The following is a 25,700-nucleotide window of genomic DNA, read 5'->3' as shown; positions in this document are numbered from 1 at the left end:
AAAGTATAAGCCCATGCAAAAGAAGCTCAAATATTTGTTTGCATTATTCTTTCTTGCCAAAAATGTTCAATTCCTACCCCCATTGCGTTCTTTGTAACATATCACTCAAAGGAACTGGATCAATAAGCAAACAGACAGAAAGTATTAGACTAAATAAACAACTTCGATGTCAGGAAGTCACCAAGACCAGACAGCATTCGTCCAAAAGCTCTCAAATGTGGAATTTAAAAACAAAGATATGTAACCTATCATCACAAACAGCCATTGTGCCAGAAAAATGGGGAGTTTCTCAAGATGATGCTGGGAAATACAAACCAAAGAGTCTTACGTCCCTGGGTAAGATAACAGAGTCTATAATAAGATCACTAAGCACAGAGATAATCACAGTCTGTTGGAGAAGAGTTGGCGTGGATTCTGTAAAGGGAAATCCTGTCTCACCAATTTGCTGGATTTCTACAACAGTGTCAAGGAGCAGGCGGATAAAGGGGATTCACTGGATATGATGTATTTGAATTTTCATAAAGCCTCTGACAGCGTTCCACACTGAAGGCTATTAAAGAAATTAAGCTGCCATGGTATTAGAGGAAATGATGTTTTATAGACCAAAAGCTGCTTAAAAGAAAGGAAGCAAATGAAAGGACTTAATGGTCACTTTTCAGGATGGAAAAGACCCAGCAATTGGGGTCCCCCAGGGATTGATACTAGGACTGGTTTTATTCTGTGTCATGACTGATGAGCTGAAGAAGGGAGCAAACAGTGAACCCCCTCCAGTTTGTCACATCTTTTTCAGAAGATCCTAAGGTCTTTTGGGTAGGCAGACACTGGCTGAACTCCAAAAGGACCTCAAAGCTTTGAGCAAACAGAGTGAAAATGTGGCAGCTGAGCTTCAGCGTAAACAAACATGGGGAAAAATAATGGAAACCCTGATTACATGATGCTTAACTTGGAATTGGTGGTTACAATTTGGGAGTTGCTGACCCTTCTCTGAAATCATCCTCTCAATTAATTGTGCAGCAGCAGCCCCAGATCCCCTCAGATACTGGGTAGCGTCAGCAAGGACACTGAGAACAGGGCAAAGTGAGTCACTCTGCAGATATATAAAACAACTGTGAATCCACATTTTAAATACCATGTGCAGTTCTGGTCTCTATCATAGAGGATGTAGTGGACTCAGCGAAGGCCGGAGAAAAGGCCAACTAAAACATTTAAGGAGGAAAAGCACCTGCATTACAAACAAGGAGAAATTAAAAAGGCCAAATTTTCATTTTGGAGAAGGGAAGCAGAGGGAAGGATACGACAGCTTAAAAAAAAAAAAAAATTCTGAAAAAGGTAGCTAAGAACTGTAGCTCAACAAATCCTGCAAAATCAAGGGTAAATAATCACATTTCTGTACTCTCCTAAAGATGCCCAGATCTAAAGAATCTTTTAAAATTATTATTAGAAAATGGTACATCTAGTTTTCTATACTGGTATTAGTACTGGAGAGCAGCAGAGTGTCATTGTAAGCTGTCTTGCTGAAACAAGATGGTATTTGATGAAGCCCCACAGTACTTGCACATTATAGTTCACTGAAACAATCTTTGAGTGCCTTTAATCTGTTATTCTAACAAATGCAATCTGGCCTTTGCACTGCTCTATAACAATCTGTGAATATTGTACGTTGGCCAAGTTAGCAGGAGGTTTCCTACAAAAGCATAATGGTTTTGATCAATAGGCTGCCAGCAACAGAACCTGGATCAGGTTGTCTGTGGATTACATCTAAAGGGTATCCCACCACTGGTAACTGAAAAGGAGCAAATTTGGGAGATATCTGTGTCTTTCCTGGAACATTTTTAAAGTTTCAGAAGTGGGAAGAAAAAAAAAAAAAGTTGAACTATGCAATTGAAAAAAAAGGCAAGAAAAGATACAAGGACTGGACCAGTTCAAAACAATGCTCCTTCTAGCAAATAAACAGGATCTGTTAGGAACTATGCCAGTACTGCTAGTATCAATGTTTTTGCCTTTCCTTCAGCCAGTCTGTTTTGATAAACAGAGAACAGTACCACAAACAGAGCAGAAGAAAAGGACTCTGATGCACAAAAAAAGCAAAAATAAACACAGGCTTTCAAACAGCAACATATTTCTGGCCAAACCTGACAGTGTGAAGAAATTAATGTTGTTTTCATTATCCTCAGGGTTTAGACACACTTTTGCATGAAGATCAGAAGTTCCTTGAGCTGTCGTACATAACTGCTGCCTGGGGAGCTGATTGCTTCCTCTCACATGTGCATGAGGCCCAGGGTGCAGGGTAATTTTATGAATCTCCAATGTAAATACATTCAAAATTCTCTTTGTGCAGCAGAGGTTTTCTGATGACCGTGTGCTTTCTGATCACAAATTCCCAAAGGGAAGCTACTGATACCTACCTTCAGTAGTTGTTTTGAGATAGGTAAAGAAGCAGAAGTACCGCTCATGCTCAGACTGACCTTCATCTTCTCCGATTTTTGGAGTCCTATGAAGAACTGCAGCAAGGCCTGCATACATTCCCATAAACTGATGGTGCTCTTCAGTGAAATGTCATTATTTTTGAGCAGAAGTACAATGTTTAATTGTCACGGTATAAAAATACTTTGCCTTTACCCAGACTGTCCTTATCTGCAGAATACTGATGCATATGTCTGCATCTGTGTTCAAAGTGCCATGTCAAATAAGTAGTCCACAAATTAACAGACAGGCTTTCACGCTACTCAAACTACTTTTAATAGGAAATTACAGGGGTTCTAAAATGACAGATCTAGCCCTACGGAGGACAAGTTTAAAACTGAATAATAGTTTACTTACTCTGTGGTACCTGGTCAAATCATGTTAATTTTACACAAAATAAACCCATGGTTTTCCTTTAAAGGAAAAATGTATTATAGAATACCACAGAACTATGTTGCCAACTACTGCTGTTATAAAAATTCATCCAAATACTTCAATGGAAAATTTACATTTTGAAATGTGAAAGGCAGTTACTTAAATTTTGCTTGAACAGATGCAGAATGACAAGTTCTTGATGTGAGATTTACTATACACGTTAAAAAGCCATCCCACACTTTATGCAAATTGCACCAATGCTGATGTCCAGCCTCAGTTCTAATCTACATGCTTTCTTCGGTTGCTCTAAAATAATCGCCATTTGCTTTTCAATATTCTTTCATGAAATAAGAACATGACATCTAGCAGAGATCTGAACAGATTATTAGTGATTTCATCACTATAAATCTTACTTTGGACTGTTTTACATGTCTGTTACTGTTTATCAGTTTATTAACTTAGTTTTTTAATTCTTCCAACATATCCATAACCATGTGCTTGTTATCATTCTTTGGACCTTGAAAGACAATGGATGTGATCAAATTTGGGCCACAGTCCAAACACTGGTTTCTATTGCTCCAGTTTCTTTTCTATCGTCCTGTATTTCACTGTCTAACTGGGTCCTAACAAAAGTGCAAGCATTTGAAAAGGGTAATTTTCCCTAGGAAAGTTAGGTCAGTCTAACCTCCTCAAATTATACCGATCAAAGTGATGTACAGATTTTCAGAAACACACACATACACATGCTTTCAAAGTGTTTGTTCTGTAATTGATATACAGCAGAATCAATAATTCTCAGGAATTCCTCTGACTTCTTTAAGACAGAGTCTACATGTACGTGCTATTTTTATGCAGTGTTTATCATTGTCAAATGTTGCTATTTCACACACTCTTTCATCTACAATGGTCTGATAAATACCATCTGGTTATGCTAAAGCCTTCAGGCAGAATAATAAAGATGTAGATGTGTAGATAACACTCTTTCAGGTGCAAGAATGACAACAGTTCCCACGTCCCACAAGACCTGCCCCTTAACACCACGCAAAGCTGGATGTGAATGCTTAGGACATTCATTCAGAAGAGGGAAAACTAGGTTCTCATTCTTTCTTCCCAAGCTTATTTCTACTTTTTACTTAATGACAGTCTAGTAAAACAATATCAACAAATTCAGCACAGGAGTTTCTCCCCCTCCTTTTCCCTTGTAAATAGTTCTTCCAACATTTAGTATCTGAGATGCTCTTCAGCTGTGCTGCAGTGCCCATATGATTATTTGCATCTTATTCTAATAACCACAAATAAATACGGTCTAGCAGCATGGTTCTCTCTAAGCAGGACAATCACATTCTGTCATAAATGATCTGGACAAACCATCTTTAGCAGTGAGAGGGGAGAAATCTGTGGGAAATCGCTATTCTTTGGAAAGGCTGCCACGTGCAGGACAAGCTTCCACTGGAAACGTACCAAGATCCAAACTTGTTGGAATGAAAAGGAATGAATAACAAATAAATAGTAGGAAAAATTTGCATCCATTGGTCAAACTGGATATGAAGCAATAGTGGAAAGCAACATCCCTGTCTAAAGCTAATCTAATCTTAGTCCCTGTCTAAGACTAATCAAATTTGATGTCTTCTAAACCAAACAACTAGCAGCTGGAAAGTGCCAACAAAACATTTAAATGCATAGTGACAAAAAGTTCAACACATTTGAAAGGATATACTATAATAATTTGCCTGCTCTAAAAAGGTACTATGTTATCAGGTGTGCCTGGCATCCACTGTTCTTTTCAAAGCACTAATGCAGAAAAGATGATGAATGTCTATTTTCCAGTTGCTAGTATACTATGTTTTGTTTTAATCCTGTTGAGCAAGTCATTATGATATTTAAGCTTGCTGCACTAAAAAAAAAACAACCAATTTTGTTAAGAAAGGCTATTTACACTAAGAGCTTCATATTACAAAATTTAAAATGCAATTCTTTTTTTCTTCAGAGTTTTTTTTCCCCATTTACAGTTTACTAACACAATTTCTCAGATAGAGCACGGTGGTATTACTCACAGTCACTAAAATATTCCTTTTAACCTGCTCTGTTTACTACTGGAGACAGCAGCCAAGAGCTGACCATATCCCTGAGTAAATATGGGTTTTTCCAGAAGCTGCACAGGCTCTTCTGAGGAACTGAGATTTATAGAACTGGAAGTAAAATGCATTTCAAGAAACACATTATATCTGTGTGGAACTCAGAATTCATTCACACGGGAAATGTCATACTATGGGAAATACAGTCCTCAAGTAAAGTTGTGTTTATCAGAAGTTTGTTTTCCATGCAATAAATTTCAATCAGAGTTGCTAGATTGAAAAAGACATGTCAAACTTATCTTTTAAAAATTACCAGGATTGCACTGCCATTTTATTCTGATGAGAATGAAAAACAAAATTCTCATTCAGCACTGACACAAATATGAAACATTCCTATGAAATGCACACATGAAAAGGACATTTTATAACTCATTTTAGTGCTGTAAAAGAGCAATAACGCTAAAAAATCTCAAATGTGTAACAATGTGTAATTCAATTCTTGTCATATTATATTCCTGAACAGACCAATTGTTGGACTTCTGCATAACAAATGGTGAAATGATCTTGACCTCTTAGAACAGAAATTGTTTTCCTTCCACTTTATGTCTGTAGGGCCTAAAAGAATGACAACTATGTTCCACACTGTAATTTATAAAGTGTCCTTAACCTACATAATTTATATTATATAGAATACATGTGACTGCCACAATAGCATGGAATGCCCTGGATGGATATTTCATTTATCTACTCTGTAATGGGTTACAACTGGTTGGCTGCACTTTATTCTGTGTTATTGCCTTTATTTTTACCCAAGGCTGAGACAGTAATTACCCAGCCCTAATAGTAAGGGTGGCTGAAAGATATGCCTAGACTGCCTGCTGGGGAGTCTCCACAAGGCTGGATGTGGAAAAGGCACCCCAAACCATTTGATTACCACTTGACACCAGACACAAGAAAGAGTCAACAGGGAAATTCAGTTTGTTGGTTCCCTTTCCATAATTATATCATGCTTCATGCAAACTGGAAGGTTCAATAGGTGAAGAGGTCTTATAAGGAATTTGAACATTTGCCATCTTATCATTAGGTAATGACATTTTAATAGTTTAATTAACCATCAGGCAGTGAGAAGTCCAGCATGAGAATGCTTGAAACTGCCTAATAATTAAGTCACGAAACAAGATATGCTGCAGGGAAGGGGAAACAACCCTATTTTTATGAAGGGGGTCTTGAAGAGAGTTGGATGACAGGACAAGAGGGAAGCTGCCCAGTCTTCAAAGAGGCTGAGGAAGTAAGAGGGTTATAAGGTATTTTTTTAAAAAAAAACACATTAAAAACTTTAAATAATAAAGTCTGTAAGATCAAGTTCAAAAGAAATTTATAAATAAAAAATGTTAAATCATAAAAAGAACTTTTGATATTTAGCCATAAAAAATGCCTGGTGGGAACAAAACATACATAAAATAAAACCATCCTAAGACCTTACAGTACAACACAAGTATTGAATTAATACACAGTGTTAGCAGTTTTGTTGCTTACCTATCTGGAATAATTTTAAACAGGGTGAAAATGTAAAAATAGACAATTCCAGAACTTCTAAGCAACTAGCACCTGGAAGGAGTTCATGCAAACTTTACACCACCTCAAGGACTTAACACCTGCTTATGAAGTGACATGGAAACCGCTGCACTACGAACTATTTTTAGCAGCAGAAGGAACAAGTCCCAGTGACACCGGGCCAGCCGAGAAGTGAAGAGTTATCTAAGAAGTTCCCTGCAGGTCCCTCAGCCAACACTGATCTCTTGCCCAGAAGTCTGAACAGCTCTGTGGAACTATTGTGGCTTTTTATTCCACTTGGTATCAGTAGTGCAAAAGAGTCAAAAGTACCACTTTGAGACAACTAGCAACAGTCAGTCATGCACGGATATGGCTGAGTAACACATCAACTACAACTGGAAAGAGAGATGACATATGGCCCTCCAGTGACAACACAGGTAAATGAATTACTTAAAAAGATATTTCAATCCACCACCAAGCATAATAAAAAAAATAGCAAACCTGAAGCTCTCTGTCTGTAGTATGTTAGATTACTCAAGGAATATACAACTAATTTACCCCATTCTCTTAAGGTGTGCAAGTGAAGCCCACTTGCATAAAATGCTGTTAAATGTTTGCAAGATTACGGTTATGTGTAGCAATTTGAAGAACTGCCAGTAAAATACTATTACTACACATTTTCCCTTTAAAATACATGCATTTCAGCAATTAGATCACATGTACACATATGTAGCACAGCAGAGGGAAAGAGAGAATTTATGATGACGCCAAATCCCAGTGCTAGAAGAAATATGAAGGCAAATGGCATCTGCTGCCTATGGCCTCAAGTTCATTTTGACTCCAAAGACTACTTGTATGCAGAATCTGACTACAGAAATACTCTCTGCATGGAATAAGGAAGGGAGGGCAGGAATGTCACAGGTAACTATTGTAAAGCCTAGTCACTGATGAACGATGCCCTACTGAGGTATGGTAATATGGCTGAAACACTGCGGAAATTATCTTCGGAGCATTACAAAGCACCTGAAGTTGGTTCTGTGTATTAACAAGCATATGGCTGTAACATGTCTAATATACATCAACTCACCTGTCATAGATGGCGCCAGTTTTCTTTGCCCTTTGTGGTCCACAGTACCTTCATAAGCTACAGTCACATCATACACTGCATCCAGATAGTCTTTCATCGAGTCAATGGCTACATGAGTTGCCTTCACACGTGGCGTTAGCACATGCTTTAATATAGCAAGTCCTAGAGGGAAAAAAGATAATTACAGTGTTTGAAAGAAAACTGGACTACATTCACAAAACAAACATCATGCCAAGGAACTGTAGCACCCTTACTCAAAATCACAAAAAGTTTATTTTTAATCTCAATTCTCAATTGAGAGAGAGCGTGCACACACTGCATATGCTGAACACATGTAGAAGATGAAACAGAAATCCTAAAGGATATTAATGACAAAAAGGTTGCTCAACAAGAGTCCTTTTTACAGCTCCTGCTCTAGAAGCAGTGATGGTTTTAATGTGGCTTGTAAGCAATGGAACAGCACTTCTCTTCACTGTTCATGTTTGTCCAACTGAGGTAAAAAAAGAAAGAGCAAATTAACTGAAAAATACTAAACACACAGGACATCACCTCCTGAAATTCTGTATCAGGAACAGATTTGGTAGGCGAGGCATAAGCACAGATCATTTTAAGCATGTCTAATGCTCATCCAGCATTTTACTTTCAAAGGCCAAACCAATTTTGTCAACGTACTGAATCCTAATACTGCCCCATGGTAACAAGAGTGGTTGCCTTAAACTATACATGCTTAAACAGGATGCTACGTTTCTCCAAAGCTAGCAAGCTATCAGAAATTTCAATATGTTTTGTTATTTTCTACTACAGATTCTAGCTTCCCCTGCTTTTGCTTCTTTCTCCTAATGGCACATTCTGGGACATTAGATACAGTTACTCTGAGGGTCCTCACTCTGAGGAAGAACAGGGGAAAGCAGTTAGACTCAAGACAACTTCAGCCCACTGCAATGACATGCCACTATAGAAAATAGGACATTCCACTTTATCCTTGCAGTTGCTTCCCTTACTGCTCTTTTCTGTGTGCTTGTTCCTGTTGTTAACCTTATACTGCTCTGGCACCCCCCTTCCACCAGCTGATTCAACTCACCATCTGAGCAGAAAACTACACAGGGAGGGGGAAAATACAGCACCAACAACTGACAGCAAGGAGGAAATCTTCTCTGTTTCCCTGCAAACAACCTATTACAATTGACCTGGCTACTAACAAATCCATAGTCACAGAAATCAACTGTTGTCTTTAACCACCCAGGCCAAGACACAGAGATTGGTATGTCAAGGACACAAAAACGACAGGTTTAACACCACTCTGCAAGTCTTAACAGTATTTTATATCTATATTTACTTCAGCTTACCACTTCCACCTAGAGAATACTTAAGAACATACAAATACACTGGCCTCAAAAGTATAAACTTTGTTCTATTTCCAGAATTTTGATATACACTGACTCTCAAAATGAAAAGAAACAAAAAAAACCCCAAACCTTTTCATGATCTGACCACAGCTTTTCCACACTTACTTGAAAGTGCTTCTAGGAAAAAAAGCGTATTATGCAAAAAATTTCACTATTTTGTTATAGGATGTGTATCTTTCTCAAAGATCAGGATCGAATTGCAACTATTCCTTTCTAGTCTTATTTTTCATTGGCTTACTCTTCAGTCCATTTTTAATGAACCATCCATTGGTGCTATTGGTTCCTGATAGATGAAGCAGCACTTTTTCTAAACCAAAGTACTGTGGTATTGCTTTTCATATCTTTTGAATTGATTTTGCAAGCAGAAAGATACTATATTATGTCCCAATTTTGTACTGCCCTTGTTGGGCAAAGCATATTTTGATCTAAAATCATGAAAATATCTACTGAACACTGTAAGATAATGCTCGTTTCTAAACTGCTCTACCATTCTTAGAGTTGAAAATTTCAGCATAAATCATTATCTTGATTTCTTAACATTTGCTAAGAATCTCCTTGTCTGAACACAGAGATAAAAGGTTATTTACTAGCATTCCTTCTGAAGTCATTGTTCTAAGCTTTACCGGCAATAGCAGTAACTGTCTATGCAAAATGTTATATGGACCATGTAAATATTTTTAAGCATAACATGGTGGTAGTGTTTTCTTAGCTTGTGAACTGTTACATCAAACAGCTAGTTATGTTATGTTTCCAAATGTTTACTCTGTAAATGAAGCACTGAATATTCTAGTGTTGTGTCAGCAACGATATTAGTGTGGACATTACACTCAAGACAGCTCTTGCTGAGCCAACTTCCCAAACATGTTGTAAAAACACTGCCATTCCTTTCCTGCCCAACTCATCTTCCCCTTAACCAAACTATTACTGTGGGGAAGACAAAGGAGAAATCCTCTAGACAAATTTAGGTATCCAAGACTATTCAGTGCTGAGTTTTCTGAATCCATGGCCAATTTTGGTGATGAGGATGGTCAGTGACAATCTTTGAAGGGCACTGTAGAATAAGCCCCTCTTACTCCATGTGCTACCACGGAACTCTTGAAGGGTTTAAGTACAAAATGACTATTCATCTAATTAAAATCAATAATGAAAGTCCATAAACCACTATTCAGAAACACTCCAGTGCATGACAAACACGCAGCAACAGCAGGAGTTCAGCACATCCTTTTAAAAAAATCCGTTTTATAAAAACATTAACCACACATTCTTGCAATTATTTGATGATCTTTGCTAAAATCAACATAACAGAATTTAAACCCAAGTAGTTGCAGTATAGTTACCTTGGCAAGCTGCCTGCATCCAATTCACAAAACACACTGTGCTTAAACTGTTTTTAATATTGTGCAACACTGTTAGGACTCTCCGTCAAAGTATTTGAGGTCATGAGATTTTATTTTCAATGCCAAAGAAAATTAACTAGATGTCTAATAAAGTAATACTCTACCTTAAAATGCTATAGCTTTGCTCTACTATGTTAGCTAACTTTAAAATGATAAACAAAAAAAGAAAAATAATGTGAAAATCAGAGGAAATACAGTGTGCAATGGTACTTCAAATACCATCTGTTTACTAGACTACAGTAAGATGCAGAATTACTTCAGAAAGTCTGCAAGAAAACGGAATGAAATAAAGTAAGGTTTTAGTTTGGGAAGTACAAAGGCCCAAATCATTAACATCTATAGGATTGATTTTTTCATCTAAACACAAATGAAGAGAAAACACCAAACAAAACAGCATTTATCTAACCTCTCAGGGTGAAGTTACATCTATAATAACTGAATACAACTCTATGGAGAAGATCGCTCTTCCTTTTCCCTTCATCCAGGCCAAAACCTCATAGAGCTGTACTGTGCAGGCAAACCATCTACGTGTTCAGACTTGGACTCCCATTAGTCATATTTGTACCCCTGACGTGCACACACATTTTTAAATGAAAAGAATAAAAAAAACCCAGCTCTAAATTAAGAATACCCTATGCGTCTTACGTGAGCATGACCACATTTCATTAACAAAAGTTATGTGCTCACTGAAAGTGGATGTCAGAATCAGTCTGAGGGGTTTTTTCCCCCCTATAAAACCATGTTACTTGACAGTAATACAACAACTGAAAGCAGGGTGAAAAATAATTGATTTCAATACTAATTAGATCTTTCGTTCCTTATTTTTCCTTTTTCATGTGTATTTGTGTGCAGTAGAGCTATTAGACTGAAAGCTTTGCATTACGTGGGGTGTCTCAAGTACCCGCCCAACACCGAGTTCCCACCAGCCTTCTGGAATGCCCCCAGTGATTGAAGCCTTACTTATTTAAACCAAAGTCCAGAATTAGATGTATAAAATGACATATGGTGGGAGAGCTCATCCATTTGTATGCTAGTATTCCACCAACTTACATAAACAGGACTCAACTGATAATAGTATTAAAACATTGCATACTCTTGTAAAAAGTGTTTTCTGTTACCATGAACTAAAGTGTAAGAAATGCAAGTAATCCCCTCATGAAGAATATGACCATCCCATAGCAAAACATGGGAGACACCAAACTTTGGTACACTGTCTGTTGTGATGAGTATCTACAGAAATACAAGGTAGCTTCTTGCTTTCCTAAACTTAATTTTCTAAGGATGACTTAATAACAGAAATCCTTTCTTCATCCTAATGGTACATCTCTCAAATGCTACTCAGGATCCACACGCCACTCTCTTTTAAAATTATATTCTCCTTTCCACATGTCACTGTGCACTTTTACTTCAAGCTTGCTTACACAAAAGTGTGTGGAAAAAATATCACCAAAAGCTATTTTCTTTAGAGACGGTTCCAAATATCACTTATGGATATTAAATACTTCAGATTGCTTTAAAATACCATCTAAAACCAGTGCCAAGATCTAGAAGGGAAACATTTTCGATTAGGTCAGTTGAAATACCTCTTTTTTACATGATCTGTAAAAGCCATTTTGAGATAAGCATATCCTGCACGTACAAACATCTTAGCAGAAAGCATGATACTAGTCAAGATAAACTTAGTGTCAAAAAACATTTACAACTTCTCTGCATAAAAACAAGGGAGATAATAAATGAATACCTGAAATGTTTGCTTGATTAAATGACCTTTCTTAAAAATCAAACATTAATACAAAATTCCATAAATGACTTTCACCAGGGAAGACTGTTTTGTCTTCATTCAGCAAAAGCAAACCAAGTTAAATTTAACAAGCTTATTACTCCTTTCTCTTTGACTTTTCAGAGTTAGCAATAGTAGGAGGGCTTTGGATTATTCATATTTATTTTCAAGTTTTTAAAATGCCATTTCTTAACATTTGGATAAAATCCATATCCTACTAAACCTAAGAAATTTGTGCTTGTTTGCAATATTATAAAGGTTTAACTACTAGAAAATGATTAGAAATCAATACATACATATTTTGGGAACATATAAATGGAAGAAATTTTATACCAGAAGCTGGTACAAGAAATAATAATCATGTATTTTGTGGGTTTTGTAGAAATTCTGTTCTGTAGTCCAGTACCATTAAAAAGACCCAGCCTCAAAAGATCTACAGTTTGAAATACATACATTAAAAAAAAATTACCACTTCTACCATTATGACAAGATTAGAGTTAAATCCCTATGAAAAAATGAGTGCCACCTACATATTATAATTTCCTGGACTCAGCAACTGAAGCCCACTGACTAGTGTGGAAGAATTGCTGCACTTTTAAGATGCCTAAACTAATAGATCAGAGCCTAAATGGGGTCACCAATAGGTAAGTCAACTGAATGACTGATAAGATTTTGAAGATGGGAATCATGTTAGCTGACTACTCCCACACAATGGAAAACTAAAGCGAACTCTAAACTAAGATTACTGGCTATATGCTTAAATATAGGAAATTGGAAGGCAAAAAGCTCGGGAGACAAGGGGCAACACACATGCTGTCACATTCTTAGATCTTTGAGAGAGCAGAGGAAGAAATACTTAATTTGATTATGAGAATCTTACAAGATGTCCTATTAGAAACACATCAGTCACCAACCATACTGAAACTCACAGAAAGAGAGAGCCTGTCTTGGTAGCAATTGCTGGAATCATCTCACACAGCCACCTACTTTCTATCAGGAGAGGACAACTAGGTATATTAGGTTCAAATCCAGCTACATGGCACATATCCCCATTGGCTTGGAAGTGGGGGCTTTCATTTGCCTCCGATAGAAATGAGAAAACCTGACACATGTCTTCATCTGGTATTCTGGCAACATTGCTTATGTGGTTTACTGTGGCTGTGAAACCCCAGCAAATATTGCTATTTTGGCCAACAAACATAAATACCCAATTAATTTTCTGAACTCCACAGAATTTAACTTGTTCTATGAATAACTCCTGCATTAATCCTAGCACAAATAATCAAACAACTTAGCTTGAAAGATAATTTTTGCTTTTGTTTTTAAACTTCAGGAAGTGCATTTTTCCTTCCCCAATGCAATCAAACAAATGTATTTTGAGTTTAAAATCTTTCCTGTTCAATCCTGGGTAAGAATCTGATCTGACTGGAATTTCTGCCACTTGTAAAACATGTAGAATGAGTAATTGTCAGTTTCTGAGGGTACTAGCATTACCCTTAGATAACAACATTTTCAGTTCATCACCACAGAACCAGTATTCCTGGAAGTAAGCAACTTTCAGTATCGCATTGAATACAAATGTGGACAGAACTTACAATAGAGCTCAAATTAAAGTTTTGCTGTGTCAAACCTATCAGTGCTGAGGGCTGATACGCATGTATCCAGCATGAAAACCATGAATATTAATGCCCTAATTCTATCAGATTTACCTCTAGATGCTTTTGGCATTCCTTGGTTTTAGTAAACAAAAACCTGGCAGTACATTCAACTTGAATTTGGCAAGGTAGTTAATGACAAATTGGAAAGACCAACTCATGGTTTTAATTTTTTACTGTATCCTTTATTTCTTTCTAAAAATAGTAAGAAAGGACGCAGACCCACTCCTTCCCTAGAAGTTTCTCTGTGCTTTATAGCCTTCAGTCTTAACTTACTCATACCCACATCTACCCAGATCTATTGGATCTATTCCGTGTGCTTGATTTGCCTGTGTTTCAGAAAGAGGAAAACCATCTGCTCTTGCTAGGAGTCAAGATTTTGTGTAGAACCCAAGTCCTATGGCAGAACAAACTATAAGATGAAGTATTACCAGTATTTTAAAAAGTTGCCTTTCTTTCAAGGGTGACCTCAATCACGTTTAAATTCTTTCACTGTGTAATATCCTTCCATCCTATTCATAGACACATAAGATTTATTTATATATTCATACCACTGAGGAAAGACATAATAGTTGAAACCAGCAATGTCAAGATATTCCTTTGGATGTCAACCTAATTTCTTTTTGTTGAACTGATCCTAGGACCAATCGTAAAGAAGCAGTAACTGTGTCCAAAACTGGTGTTTACTTAGAAAGAACATCAAGATATGAGATGTAGCTCATCAGCTGGTCACATTAAGACCAGGTAATTAAGTTCAGCCCAATAATTCTGCTTAAACCAATGAACCTTCTTCAGAACAGAATCCAGCCCATGGAGAGTAAAAGTAAACACCCCCCCCCCTCCAAACTTTTTCATACTTCCTCTCTGCAAAACTACTAAAATGTATACACACACTTATGTCAAAAACAGTATTTCAGACAGCATGATAAACATGAGTTATGCCTGTGCTCTAGGAATAGCTTTGTTATCTTTGGGTATAATATGTCTGGTCCTAACATCAATTTGAATTTTAATTCTTCTTAAATAAACCACTTTTCCCAATAGTACACTTGCACTAGTTTCTCAACACAAAATTGTGCAAAAATACAGGAAAAAATAATTCTAAAGCTTACATTTCAAGCTACAAAACAGTATCTGTAAAGCCAACACTGAAGCACTGTTCTCTGTAACAAATATACTAAGATGACAAGACTAAATTACCAGATTTCTTTATATCCCCACAACAAATGAAGGGCAATTTTTAAACTGTAATTTTAAACTGTAATTTATGTCTTCATCGCTCTGACTGATAGAACTACTGGGCATTACTACCTTTCCTAAAACTCTACAAAATAAGCTGCCTCCGGGATCTTTTAGACAAGCATGCAACTGTGCGTTTTTAGTTCAGCTCAGCAGTGTCACACAACAGCCCTTGCAAGCTTGCAAGGAGCACAGCCAGCACTCAAACTACATGTGAGCAACTGGTGAGGTGTTTGGTCACAGGTCCCATGCTGCAGCCCCAGCATGTGCCAGCAGCCAGGACCATGGTGGCACTGGGGCTGCTGAGTGGAAGCCAGGGCCAGCACGGATGCACAGCAGTATGGCGGGACCCCAGGGAGTCGTGTCATCTCCTGCCGGTGGCCATGCGGAGTTCCCCATCCTTGCAGCTCCCAGATGTACTGGTATGTCCCTTGTACTGGTACAGGCCTCGTGGCTCTTGGTCATCACAGTAGTTTGGTACGAGACTTTCAGTGTCAGCCATGCCTGCTTCTCAGCACGCTTGTATGAGGGATGCTCTAATTCAAGTGAATATCAAATCTTTACGTAAACATGCAGGGGAGCAGGGTCCCATGCAGACTGCGTCCCATTCTCTCGATATAAAAAGTTGAGGAGAGACCAACAACAAAAGACTTTACCAGTGGGGAAAAGCAGATCGAGAGGATTCTGCACTAGAATTGGAGATGCTTCCTGTTTTAATAAATATTTGTCTTCAGAGGTTTTTAAAAGAGTAACCCTTACAAAATTAAAGCAGACTAATACTGGAGAGAAAAGCACTAGAAGAAATGAACAGGTGCTCTAAAGCACAAAAGCAGTGTTTTATACTGTTTTGCAGACTGTAGAGATATTAGGTTTATTAAAATAATAATAATAAAGACAATGAGAGCCCTTTTTTTTCCCTGAAAAAGGAGAAGAAAGGAAAAAACCCCCTCTCAAACACCCCCCTCTGAACCCTCAAAGAACCGCCAACCTAAATGAAATATTTGACTTTCATTTCCGACAGGAAACTGAAACGATGAATAAATACATTATGACTTAAGCTCTCCTCTCATATACGCAAACAAATTCCATTCTTTCTAAGGGGGAGAAGGAAAGCATGTATCCTTTTGGACAAGACCTAACAATACTTAATAGCTTGATGATATCAACAAGCTGATTCACAGACTTGTGAATTCAATTTCAACGTGTCACAGAAATGAATTTACCAGACCTATTTGTTATTCTTTGTTTACCTTCAGAGTGAATTATTTCACTTTTGGTCAACAGGAAAAAACAAAGCCAGGAAACATGTTCACTGAACTGCTGGACTTAAAAGTTTACTTGTATTGTGCGTAAGATGTGAGAAAAAATGAAAAAGCTTGGGACTTCAGATTTTTTGCAAGCCTTTCCAAAGATGAAGTAATTCCATCTGTGGTTACAGAGATGATGCCAACAATCAAAGTGACCACAGAATAAAGTTCAACCAAGGAAAGGTAAGACTGGAAGGTGAGAGAGGAACAAAATCAGAAAGCCATGGTAGTACTAACAGTAATTAAAAATTAAGTGATGGAAGACTTTTTCTTTTAAGGCACAACAATCTCTAAGCAAAACATTCTTTGTATCGAGTAACAACTGTAATTGGAGTTATAATGTCAACTTAGATAGAACAGTGCCCTGATCCAGTGTAGGTAATTCTTAGGTCCCTGAAGGAGCAAGAAAAGAAGTGAAGAGAGCTTTTCTGAGAATTAATACTCTTGCACAATGTGAAATGCATGAAATGTCTGTATGTAAGCTACTCTCATCTTATTCTGTGGTAAGAGAAACACTGGTTTATGCTATTCTAACCCTTAAGTATCAATCAGGCAGGCTTAATAGTCCAGATAAGGTGAGCTCATCTTCACATTATATAACAATTTTATATAATATTTGTTAACGCTGTAACAAAATAAGGATTTCAAAATTTGTTTTGCTTACCTTCCTTTTCAGCAAATGATTGACTATCTGCAATGACTTTTGGTATTTCTGGATTGTAACGAGTCCCCTCTGGAAAAATCACTAAATACATCTGTGGGATTAAAAAGAAACAAAACAGACAAGTTCTTATAATGAATGTAAGCCGATTGCTTTTATAGAAGTTATCATCCCTTGATAGGTCTATATTGTATTTAGTTCACACCATCAATTACTGTAAGGATCCAAAGAAAATCAGAATACTTGACCTAGAATTTCTTAGCTCTATGAAACTTACTGTTCGAAGTTCAAAATAGTTTCCTCTGAATGTACACCATAGGAAGTTGCCCAGGTGATTTAGGAAGGGAGATAGTACGTGTCAACCACAGTGAGCAAGTCAGGAGCAGCTGATATCAACAAGAGTATCAGTTTTGTTGAGATTTTGAAAAGACAGTCAAATAGGTCACAGATGACCTAAATTATATTTTTTTCGTTAACACTGATCTTGCATCTAGTCTTTCCTTATACGGAAATAAAAATTTAATTCCATTCATAATCATAAATACTATTAATTGAAATTATGATAGATCAGCTACCTTATGTGCCTTTATGCATCTCACTGTATTAGGTATTAAATATATAATGAACTTAAACTCATAGTTTAGCATCATTTGAACTTTAAAGTCACATTCCTTTAAGCATGCATGTCTTCAAGGTTAGGCTTCCCAAGTAAATTAGTTTGCTTGCCTATTCAGCAATACCTGTCTCTGGGTTCTCAAATAATTACAGAGGTAAAGATTGCCAAAGTATCTGTATATCTGAGTGTAAAATTATGTACCCAAATAGAAGCAGTCAAGTTTGATACATTTTCCATTTGCCTTTGAAACAGAACAGAGGTTTCCATCTCTTTTTTTTTTTTTTTTGGTGTGTTTTGCATTATCTCCTACATACAAAGTTGATGCAAAACATCACTTAAACAGTGAAAATTTCATACTGGGGGCTCATCTGCAGAAGAAAAGGCTACAGCCACAAATGGTAACTAGTGTGGAGTTGAACATGACACATTCACAGTAAAGTCATGCCTACTGTGCCAAGACTAACTACCTGTTATCTTTGCAAAAATGAGTCTCAAGAAATATTTGAAACAAAGAGATAGTGCATTTACAAAACAGTCCAAGGAGGATTATCAGTGAGTACAGGAAGACACTCACAAGCGGGAGTGCACATCATGAAAAGATGCAACGCTAAATAAAAACTCAGAAAGACACACAGGGATATAACTTTGTGCTTCTGGCCCACAGAACAGAGCATGCTGGTATGCACTTAATGACTGCAGAACAACTAGAAAAAAAGGCTGAATGCAGAAAGCCAGGACCCAGCAAGCAAAGTCTCTAGAATCACCCCACAGTGAGGAAGGTTGAACGATGTGCTAAAATGCAGAGGAGGGAAGAAATCTAGGAACTGAACCAGTGAAGCCAGCAGGAAATCAAGAAAGAGGAGAACCGCGTACGTAGCCTAGAATCTGGCAGGGAAAAAATTAAAAAAAAATATTAAGAATGGCAAAACCAGTGTCAGTAGAGTGGAGTAAAGAGAGCTAGAGGAAAGACTGCACTTTCCATGGCATGTTTGAGGAGGCAGAGAACTGGCAAGACTGCAGAGGCAGGTGAAGTCCGAGAATGTTCAAGGACTGGCAGAAACCCAAGATGTATACAGATTTGGTGGGGAAAGAACAAAAGAAAATGAGTTTAGGAGGTGAGATGCTTACTTTTTTATACCATGACAGTAGCATAAGCACAGGGATGATTACAGGAATCCTTAGACCCAGCTTCAGTCCACACTTCCCCCAGTCATGTATACATTTCATCTATGAAGTACACTGTTGAGATATTTAAGTGACTAAGTAAAACTTTTCAGTGTTAGCTGGAAAGGGCATAATACTCAAATCCAGATGCATTTTTTTTTTTCTTTTCATAAATGTTCTTATATTCAAATCACATAATCTGGATCCTTAAAATGGTACTTCAAGATGAGGTTGCTCCCCCTACTTAAAGACTGAATGCTCAGCTCCAAAGGGTAATACTATGGCTGTAACAATAATTGACAGAGCAAAGAAAGTGAAGCACACAGGATATGAACACCATTCTTGGTACAGAGGTCAGCATTTAAAAGCATGCAACAACATTACCAGTCTTCAAAGCAGATAATCAGCCACTGAAAGCTGATTACACAACAGAGAATAGTATCTGCTTACTCCAGTCCTACGTGTGTAATACAAAGCAGGGGTTGAAATTATATTTTAATTATTCTCGTAAACCTCTTAAACACAAGCAGCCATACAGGTTTGTTGACCAGAATCTGAATTATCTCTGAACTGAAAACATAACTACAAGACAAAGAAGTGGTCTTTGCTTTAAGTTCAGCATATATTAACCTAATATGTAGTTCATTAAGACTACTTTACCTGAGTAAAATTCATGAATGTAGACAGATGTCCTAATTATACTCACATACAGTCCTGTATAAGACAAAGATATTCTGCCAGTGCAATTCAGCCTACCAAATCTACTTGTTTGACTGGCTTTTCTCCCACCACGGGCAGCAGAAGCTAAATCCTTAAGCACTATTTCTAAAGACTGTAAGAACTAAATCTTAAAATCTCTAAGATTTTAATAACTAAATAAGCTTCCCTGATCTTGGATTAAGAACTGTTGAGTTGTAGAAGCATTTCAGTTGCCTAGAAACACTAGCTGCAGCTAAGGCAATATTTTATATAGAATTTTTCATTTAGGGCAATTAGCTACATAAAAGTTACGTACTTTATCACAGTGACTGCAAAATACAGTGCTCGTGTTCAAAATGGCATAGAAAACTTTGCATTACCATAGTCCCTGATTCACTGATGTACCAATTTTAACCCAAGCAGAGTAGGCCCCTGTGTTCAGTTACATGGTATTTTCACACCTGTTTCGAGTAATGGGTGGGTGTCAATACACTTGCTATATCGCTCATCAATTTGAAAGCTTCAAGGAGTGGATCAGGAATCATTTAGTAGAACCCTACTGACTCTTGTTGGAGCCAGAAAACAAGAAAAGAGTCAGGGGTTACTCACAGAGTCCCCAGCACAATGTCAGTGAACTTGCCACAATCCACAAATTAAATGAATGGATGATAACTGCTTTCACCCCAATAGCAACTCTATTCATTTCTCCAGTATTGTCAATGTCTTCCAGGCAAAAAGAAACAGCAATGGCCCCAAGAGGAGCTGTGCTTCCAGAGGGGGGAGTAAGGCAGCTGTGGAAGTCCCTGAGATAGCTCAGAGTGCCCAAAAGGAGCTGGAATGGGTGCATCACTGTAAAGGGGCATGAAGCAACACGAGTCTCTGGAGTACAGAACAAAGTCAGCCCAGATACCATAATCATTCAGCAAGCAGAGGCGATAAAGAGAAAACCTGGCCACGGACAGGGCCTTGGAGGGTGTCCTGGAGAGAGCAGCTGCCACTCCGTAGAAGAACATAGGGTGTCAAGAGATGGTAACTACTTACTAAAGATATCTTGCATATGCAGTGCTGTTCCCAGGTGGGTGACAATGGAAAACAAATATTTTTATTAACAAAGTTTAAAATTATATTAAACAATGCATTTGCCTACTTTTAATATTATTATTATTGCACCCTGACAACTAGACAGAATCCATTTAGACCACTGCCCAGAAGATATGCTTCTGGTGAACTGGATGAGAAACAACAACATTCAGATCAATAACTGAAGAAGATACGGTACGAGAAAGCATATCTGGTATAATTGGAACGAAATACAAGAGGTGATGTGAAGAAAGCAGGCAAGGACATCCAGGTTTTACAAAGAAGTTGTTAGGGATTTGCAAATTATTAACTATATGACAAAATAATTACATTAAGCCTTATAGAAGTTGTATTAATGCATCTGTACCCTCCAAGTTTTTACTGTTTGATTTCACTGCTTCACATGGCAAAGATTTATTTTGTGACTGAACCAATGACAAAACAAAACACATAGTAACCAGCTAAATATCAGCTGCACTGGGTTAAATCTGGCATCTCAGAATGCAATTTCCTACTCTTGATACATGATAAAAAAAAAGTTACATTTTCAGTTATCAAACTGAATAGTTTGCTGTTCAGAAGAGTGAAGTTTCTTTATAAAACAAGAAGATTCAGTATATCAAGTGTCAGCTGGATATATTGTTACATTGAGAAATGCATTTATCTTTTTACGGCTTACGTTAAAACAACATGAACACAAAAGTGTCCTTCAAACTGTATGACAGTCTCTGCTCTCCCAACAAGGCATAAGATCGCAATTTGTTAACAATCAGATTTTAAGGCATTTTAAACAAAACCATATCATTTCAAGTGAGTTTTGACAACAAAAGGCTTAATAATGAACCATTTGGGTGTATACTTCAATGACAGTTTGAGAAGCAAAGTTATTTCCAGACATAAATAAGAAAATTTATTAGTTCAGGGTCCCCACTAAGAAAACACAGTTGCAACAGTTATTCAGTCTAGCATCAGTTTTGGGCATATCTAATATTGCTGCACTGCACCTGGGAAGAAAGGGTGGACCAACTGCAAACAGCAGGGCAGGAAAGGGGGGGCTGTGTAAGGCAGGCAGGTGGGTATAAGTGGTAAGTCAAGGTGAGCAAGGAGCTTCATGCAGTCCATTGTCCCTACACAAAAAGACACATACCAGATCACTAGTCTGGTTCTACTGCAAATATAAGAGGCCAAGGGGTAGCCTTATTTTTCCTGTCCATGTTCCACCTCCATTTACTTTTTATAAAACAAACAAAAAAAAGGACCACAACAGTAAAGGGCTTGCTACACTAACAAGAACAGAAGACTGGGTTTGCCTTCCTACATGTCTTCAGTTTCTTAATGGGAACAGGGATGGCTCCAGAGAGACTGAACATTAATCATTTGGATTCTTTTGTTTAAACTGTATGTGGAGAGAAACTGTAAATAACAAAGTGACCCTTAACACTGATTGCCATCCATCTCCTCTCTATTGGCACATAATTCTTTCCTTAGCAACTGAAAGGCAAGCTTCTCTCTAATACTACATTAAAGAAAGAACTCCACCACGTATGCACAGAATGACTAAGCAACACCACCTGCTCACTAAACTGAGGAAAAACCCACCCTGAGCTACAGCATCCAATGCATAAATTTTAATAAAAATTCCAGAGTAGTAAATTAATTAATTTTGCATGAAGCTGATGAGTTCAGGGTGTACTTGTTTTACTGACTAAAATGTCTTCAGAATGTCACACTAAGTTGCAGAACTGCGAAGTTTCTTCATGAATAACGCAGTAAGGACACAGGTTATCACGTTCCTCTCTCAGTACTAATTGTAGGTTAAAGGATGTTTACAGCATCTACACTTAAATTCTCAGATAAAGTGGATTATAGAAAGTTCAGTCTTCCCTCAAATGACAACTCAATGGTCTGTGTCTTTTACCCCAGCAGATGCAAACATTTGTCTCAGTAAATAGGTTTTTGACAGCTTTGGTTTTGTAAAACTTGTCACTCCATATACGGTTTGACTGAAAGAGATTTAAACCAGAATTAATTTCTGCAGCAGTTACACTGCTACCCTAGATAACATGAGGAAAATGGCAACAACTGCCTGGTAGGCACATCCAGGTTCTATGCCCATTTCCAACACCACTGGACTTCCAGATAGCCAAATTACACAAAAAAAAAATAAAATACCCAAGTGGTCCCAAATTCATTTGGCATTAGTTTAGATAGGTTAGGTACAGGCTTCCAATCCACACACAACTGAGGAAGGAGAAGAAAGATGATTCCAGAAAAAAGCCTTCTGTATTTATTTCATTTATTAATCACATGTAGATATCCACCATGGAAAGCAGAACCTACAGCAGATGTAGCTTTAAAGAAAAGTTTTATGCTTGATCCTCCCCTTACATTCCAAGCGGACCAAAAATCACACACTAGCCTGTCCAGTCAATTTATAGCACTGCAGCAACATTGAACATCATTTGCAAGTTTCCAAAGACATGCAGAATTAGACAAGCTTCTAGGCACATCTTCCTAAGATTGTATTAAAAAAAAAAAATCCATGTTTCTATAAAGGAGGCTGATCTAAAGCAGAGTTCAAATCAGGACTCTTACCACAATCAAAACCTTATTATTACAAAAAACCCCTGCATTTTAGGGAGTGCAGAGGGAAGCCAGAAAGCCAGGCTCAACCAGAAGCTGTCCCTTCAGCTAGAAAAAAATCCATGGGCCTATGCAGGAAAACACCCTGCTAGGATATTTCATCCAGAGTAACTAAAGTGAACTTGACCAGCACTCCGCAGGGGGAGCAATTGCTTAGGGGGTCACTACAAATATTTCATACATCCTGCAATTTGTCTTTGCTTATTCCATGACACTGCAAGTTTTACAGAAAGTAGAATCTTTGCCACTGACATACAGAAAATAACTTAACACAATGCAACCTTTTCACATCCCAGGACCCTCCCTGGTAACGCGGGCACAAGTTACCACTGTTGAATATGACCATCTTCTCCATGTGGACATCATTAGATTAGACACTGCACAGCAAAAGTTTAGTTGTCATAATGTATTTCCGGTCTTTGTAACTTATATGCTAAAAACTGTAAATAGATCCACTTTCTTATCTTAAAAACAAAATCCACCCCTGTTCATACTAAACCTTAGCTCAAGACAAAATGAGTTTGAGCACTGTCTTAAACAGGGACACTTTACCCATTTCAGCCTCTCGGTAAGCATAAAGCCAGTTTACTTTTTCAACACAGACACATGCACAATCATAAACACACTATCTCCAAAAAAGGAAAAAAAAAAGACAACTATTGTGAAGCTCAAAACAACCTATGCACCTTTTACTCAAGCCTCAGCTTACAAAAGGGTTGCCACTTAGTATTTGGAGTGGCAAGTCATAATCACATTATTTTAAATAAAATTAAAGCGTAACTGTTCTATATCAAGGCTTGCTGAGTTGGTTTTCTTAAGTCTAGCCAAAAACGCAGAAAACATTTTAATGCACAGCAAGTAATGGAAGCGAAGCACAGTGATTCTAACCACTGAGCCACAAACCATACAGGGAGTCATGAGAAAAGTCACTTGGCACTAACAATCATCCTTCAAATAGAAAATTATCAAGAGTTCAGGGTTTTTATTTTTTTGTTTGTTTGTTTTCTCCTCCAGGCATAGCAGACAAAGTTACTCAGTTCTACAATGTCACTGGCATTAAAAATGATTGATCATTGGGATGACTAATTAAAATCTGGGAAGAATGGTTCTTGACTTTCAGAAGTCAAGAATACCAATCTCTGACACACATACAGTAGTCAAAATGTTGTCTTTTGAAACACAGGGAACACTAACAGTGGTTTCTCAAGGAAGGTGCTATAGCTCATGTTCTAAGATTTAGTCCAGATCCCCCCTGCCCTCTACAGACAGAATCATGAAGTTCGCATCATTCATAAAGGACTAGTCAAATTTTCCTAAATTTAATTAGAGGTATCACCCTAATCACAGAAAGTAACTGTAAAAATACAGGAAGAAAACAAATCCATGATTACCTTCTTGTACTTTGTAGGTATCTGACATGGCTCACTTCTTCAATACGCCTCTGCCATTAAAAAGTCAAAGAAACGAGAAGGAAGGTATGATCTTACCGGAGTCTCAGCTTTCATCTGGGCCCGCAACTTCTCTCTCATTTCTTTTTCATTGAATTTGGCACTTCTTTTTACATAGACTCCTCCATGCTAACAGATAAAAAAAAAGTATTAAATATTTAAGGAGTTTAATGTAGAACAGTTGACAGAAGAACAAACAAGACAACAATGACAAGTCACCTTTATGACTCATGCTGCAAATTGCCCACAAGATGTTTTATCCTAGGATGAAAGCACCTGCAACTAATTTTACATTTGAATGTACTTAAAATCTGTTTAAATAAAGATCAAATCTAAAAAAAAAAAAAAAGGCATAATACACTTGAAGTGCCCTGTTTAAAGGTGTTAAATAATTAACTGGAAGATAGCATTGGAACTGACCCCTGGGATCTATACCCAAAAACACTGACAAGCAGCTTAACTTGTCAAGGGAAAAATCACACAACTGAAGTTACTCACATACAAGTACTTACAGGTCAACATTTTGAATTTTATGTGCCCAGTCTTACATAGTGACTAATGCAAATACTGGAACTACAAGTATCATACCTCTACATACAAAATTTGTGACTAGCACAGAAGTAACTAGCATAGGTATTGAAAACTTTCATGCACTTTATTAGAGAATCAAACTTTTAAGTTATATACAGAGATAATAATTGAATAAGTAACACAAAATGTTTAGAAGTCAAAGACTTTAAAAAAGCATTTTTACTGAAAATTTTTATAAAAAGTCAGACCATTTCCCGGAAAAGATTAATTTTATAACTTGTTCCACACAATTTATCACAAAAACTTCAGTAAAAGGACTATGGCAAAGTACACACAAAGAGGGTTATAAAGAAAATTTGCCTCATCATTTCCCTCTTCCATCACTTTATCTACTATAGTTACAAGAGGATGTAAACAAACATTCTCCAAAAAGAACTACTGACACAATGAATTCTGAAAAAAACATAAAATAAAATATATAGCTTCCAAATAACAGAATTTAATTTTTAAGGTACATTGT

The 25,700-nt window shown here is 37.3% G+C and overlaps 1 protein-coding gene across 3 annotated transcripts in view; it reads right to left on the bottom strand.

Moving 5' to 3' along the window:
* AGPAT5 (1-acylglycerol-3-phosphate O-acyltransferase 5) overlaps positions 1–25,700 on the bottom strand; it is a 58,261-nt gene that overhangs the window by 10,558 nt on the left and 22,003 nt on the right. For all 3 annotated transcript variants that reach the window (XR_012628020.1, XR_012628021.1, XM_074861700.1), the window contains exons 4-6: positions 24,689–24,778; positions 17,003–17,093; positions 7,555–7,716 (exon numbers count right to left, since the gene is read on the bottom strand). Coding sequence is in view for 1 of the 3 variants with exons in the window: in XM_074861700.1 (XP_074717801.1) it covers positions 7,555–7,716; positions 17,003–17,093; positions 24,689–24,778 (343 nt within the window). In the remaining 2 variants the exon portion in view is untranslated. The remainder of the gene's footprint in view (positions 1–7,554; positions 7,717–17,002; positions 17,094–24,688; positions 24,779–25,700) is intronic.

Source organism: Strix uralensis, chromosome 3 (assembly GCF_047716275.1).
Source record: "Strix uralensis isolate ZFMK-TIS-50842 chromosome 3, bStrUra1, whole genome shotgun sequence".
NCBI classification, from domain to species: domain Eukaryota; kingdom Metazoa; phylum Chordata; class Aves; order Strigiformes; family Strigidae; genus Strix; species Strix uralensis.
The sequence above is the reverse complement of the archived record's forward strand: the minus strand, read 5'-3'. Positions and strand labels throughout refer to the sequence as shown.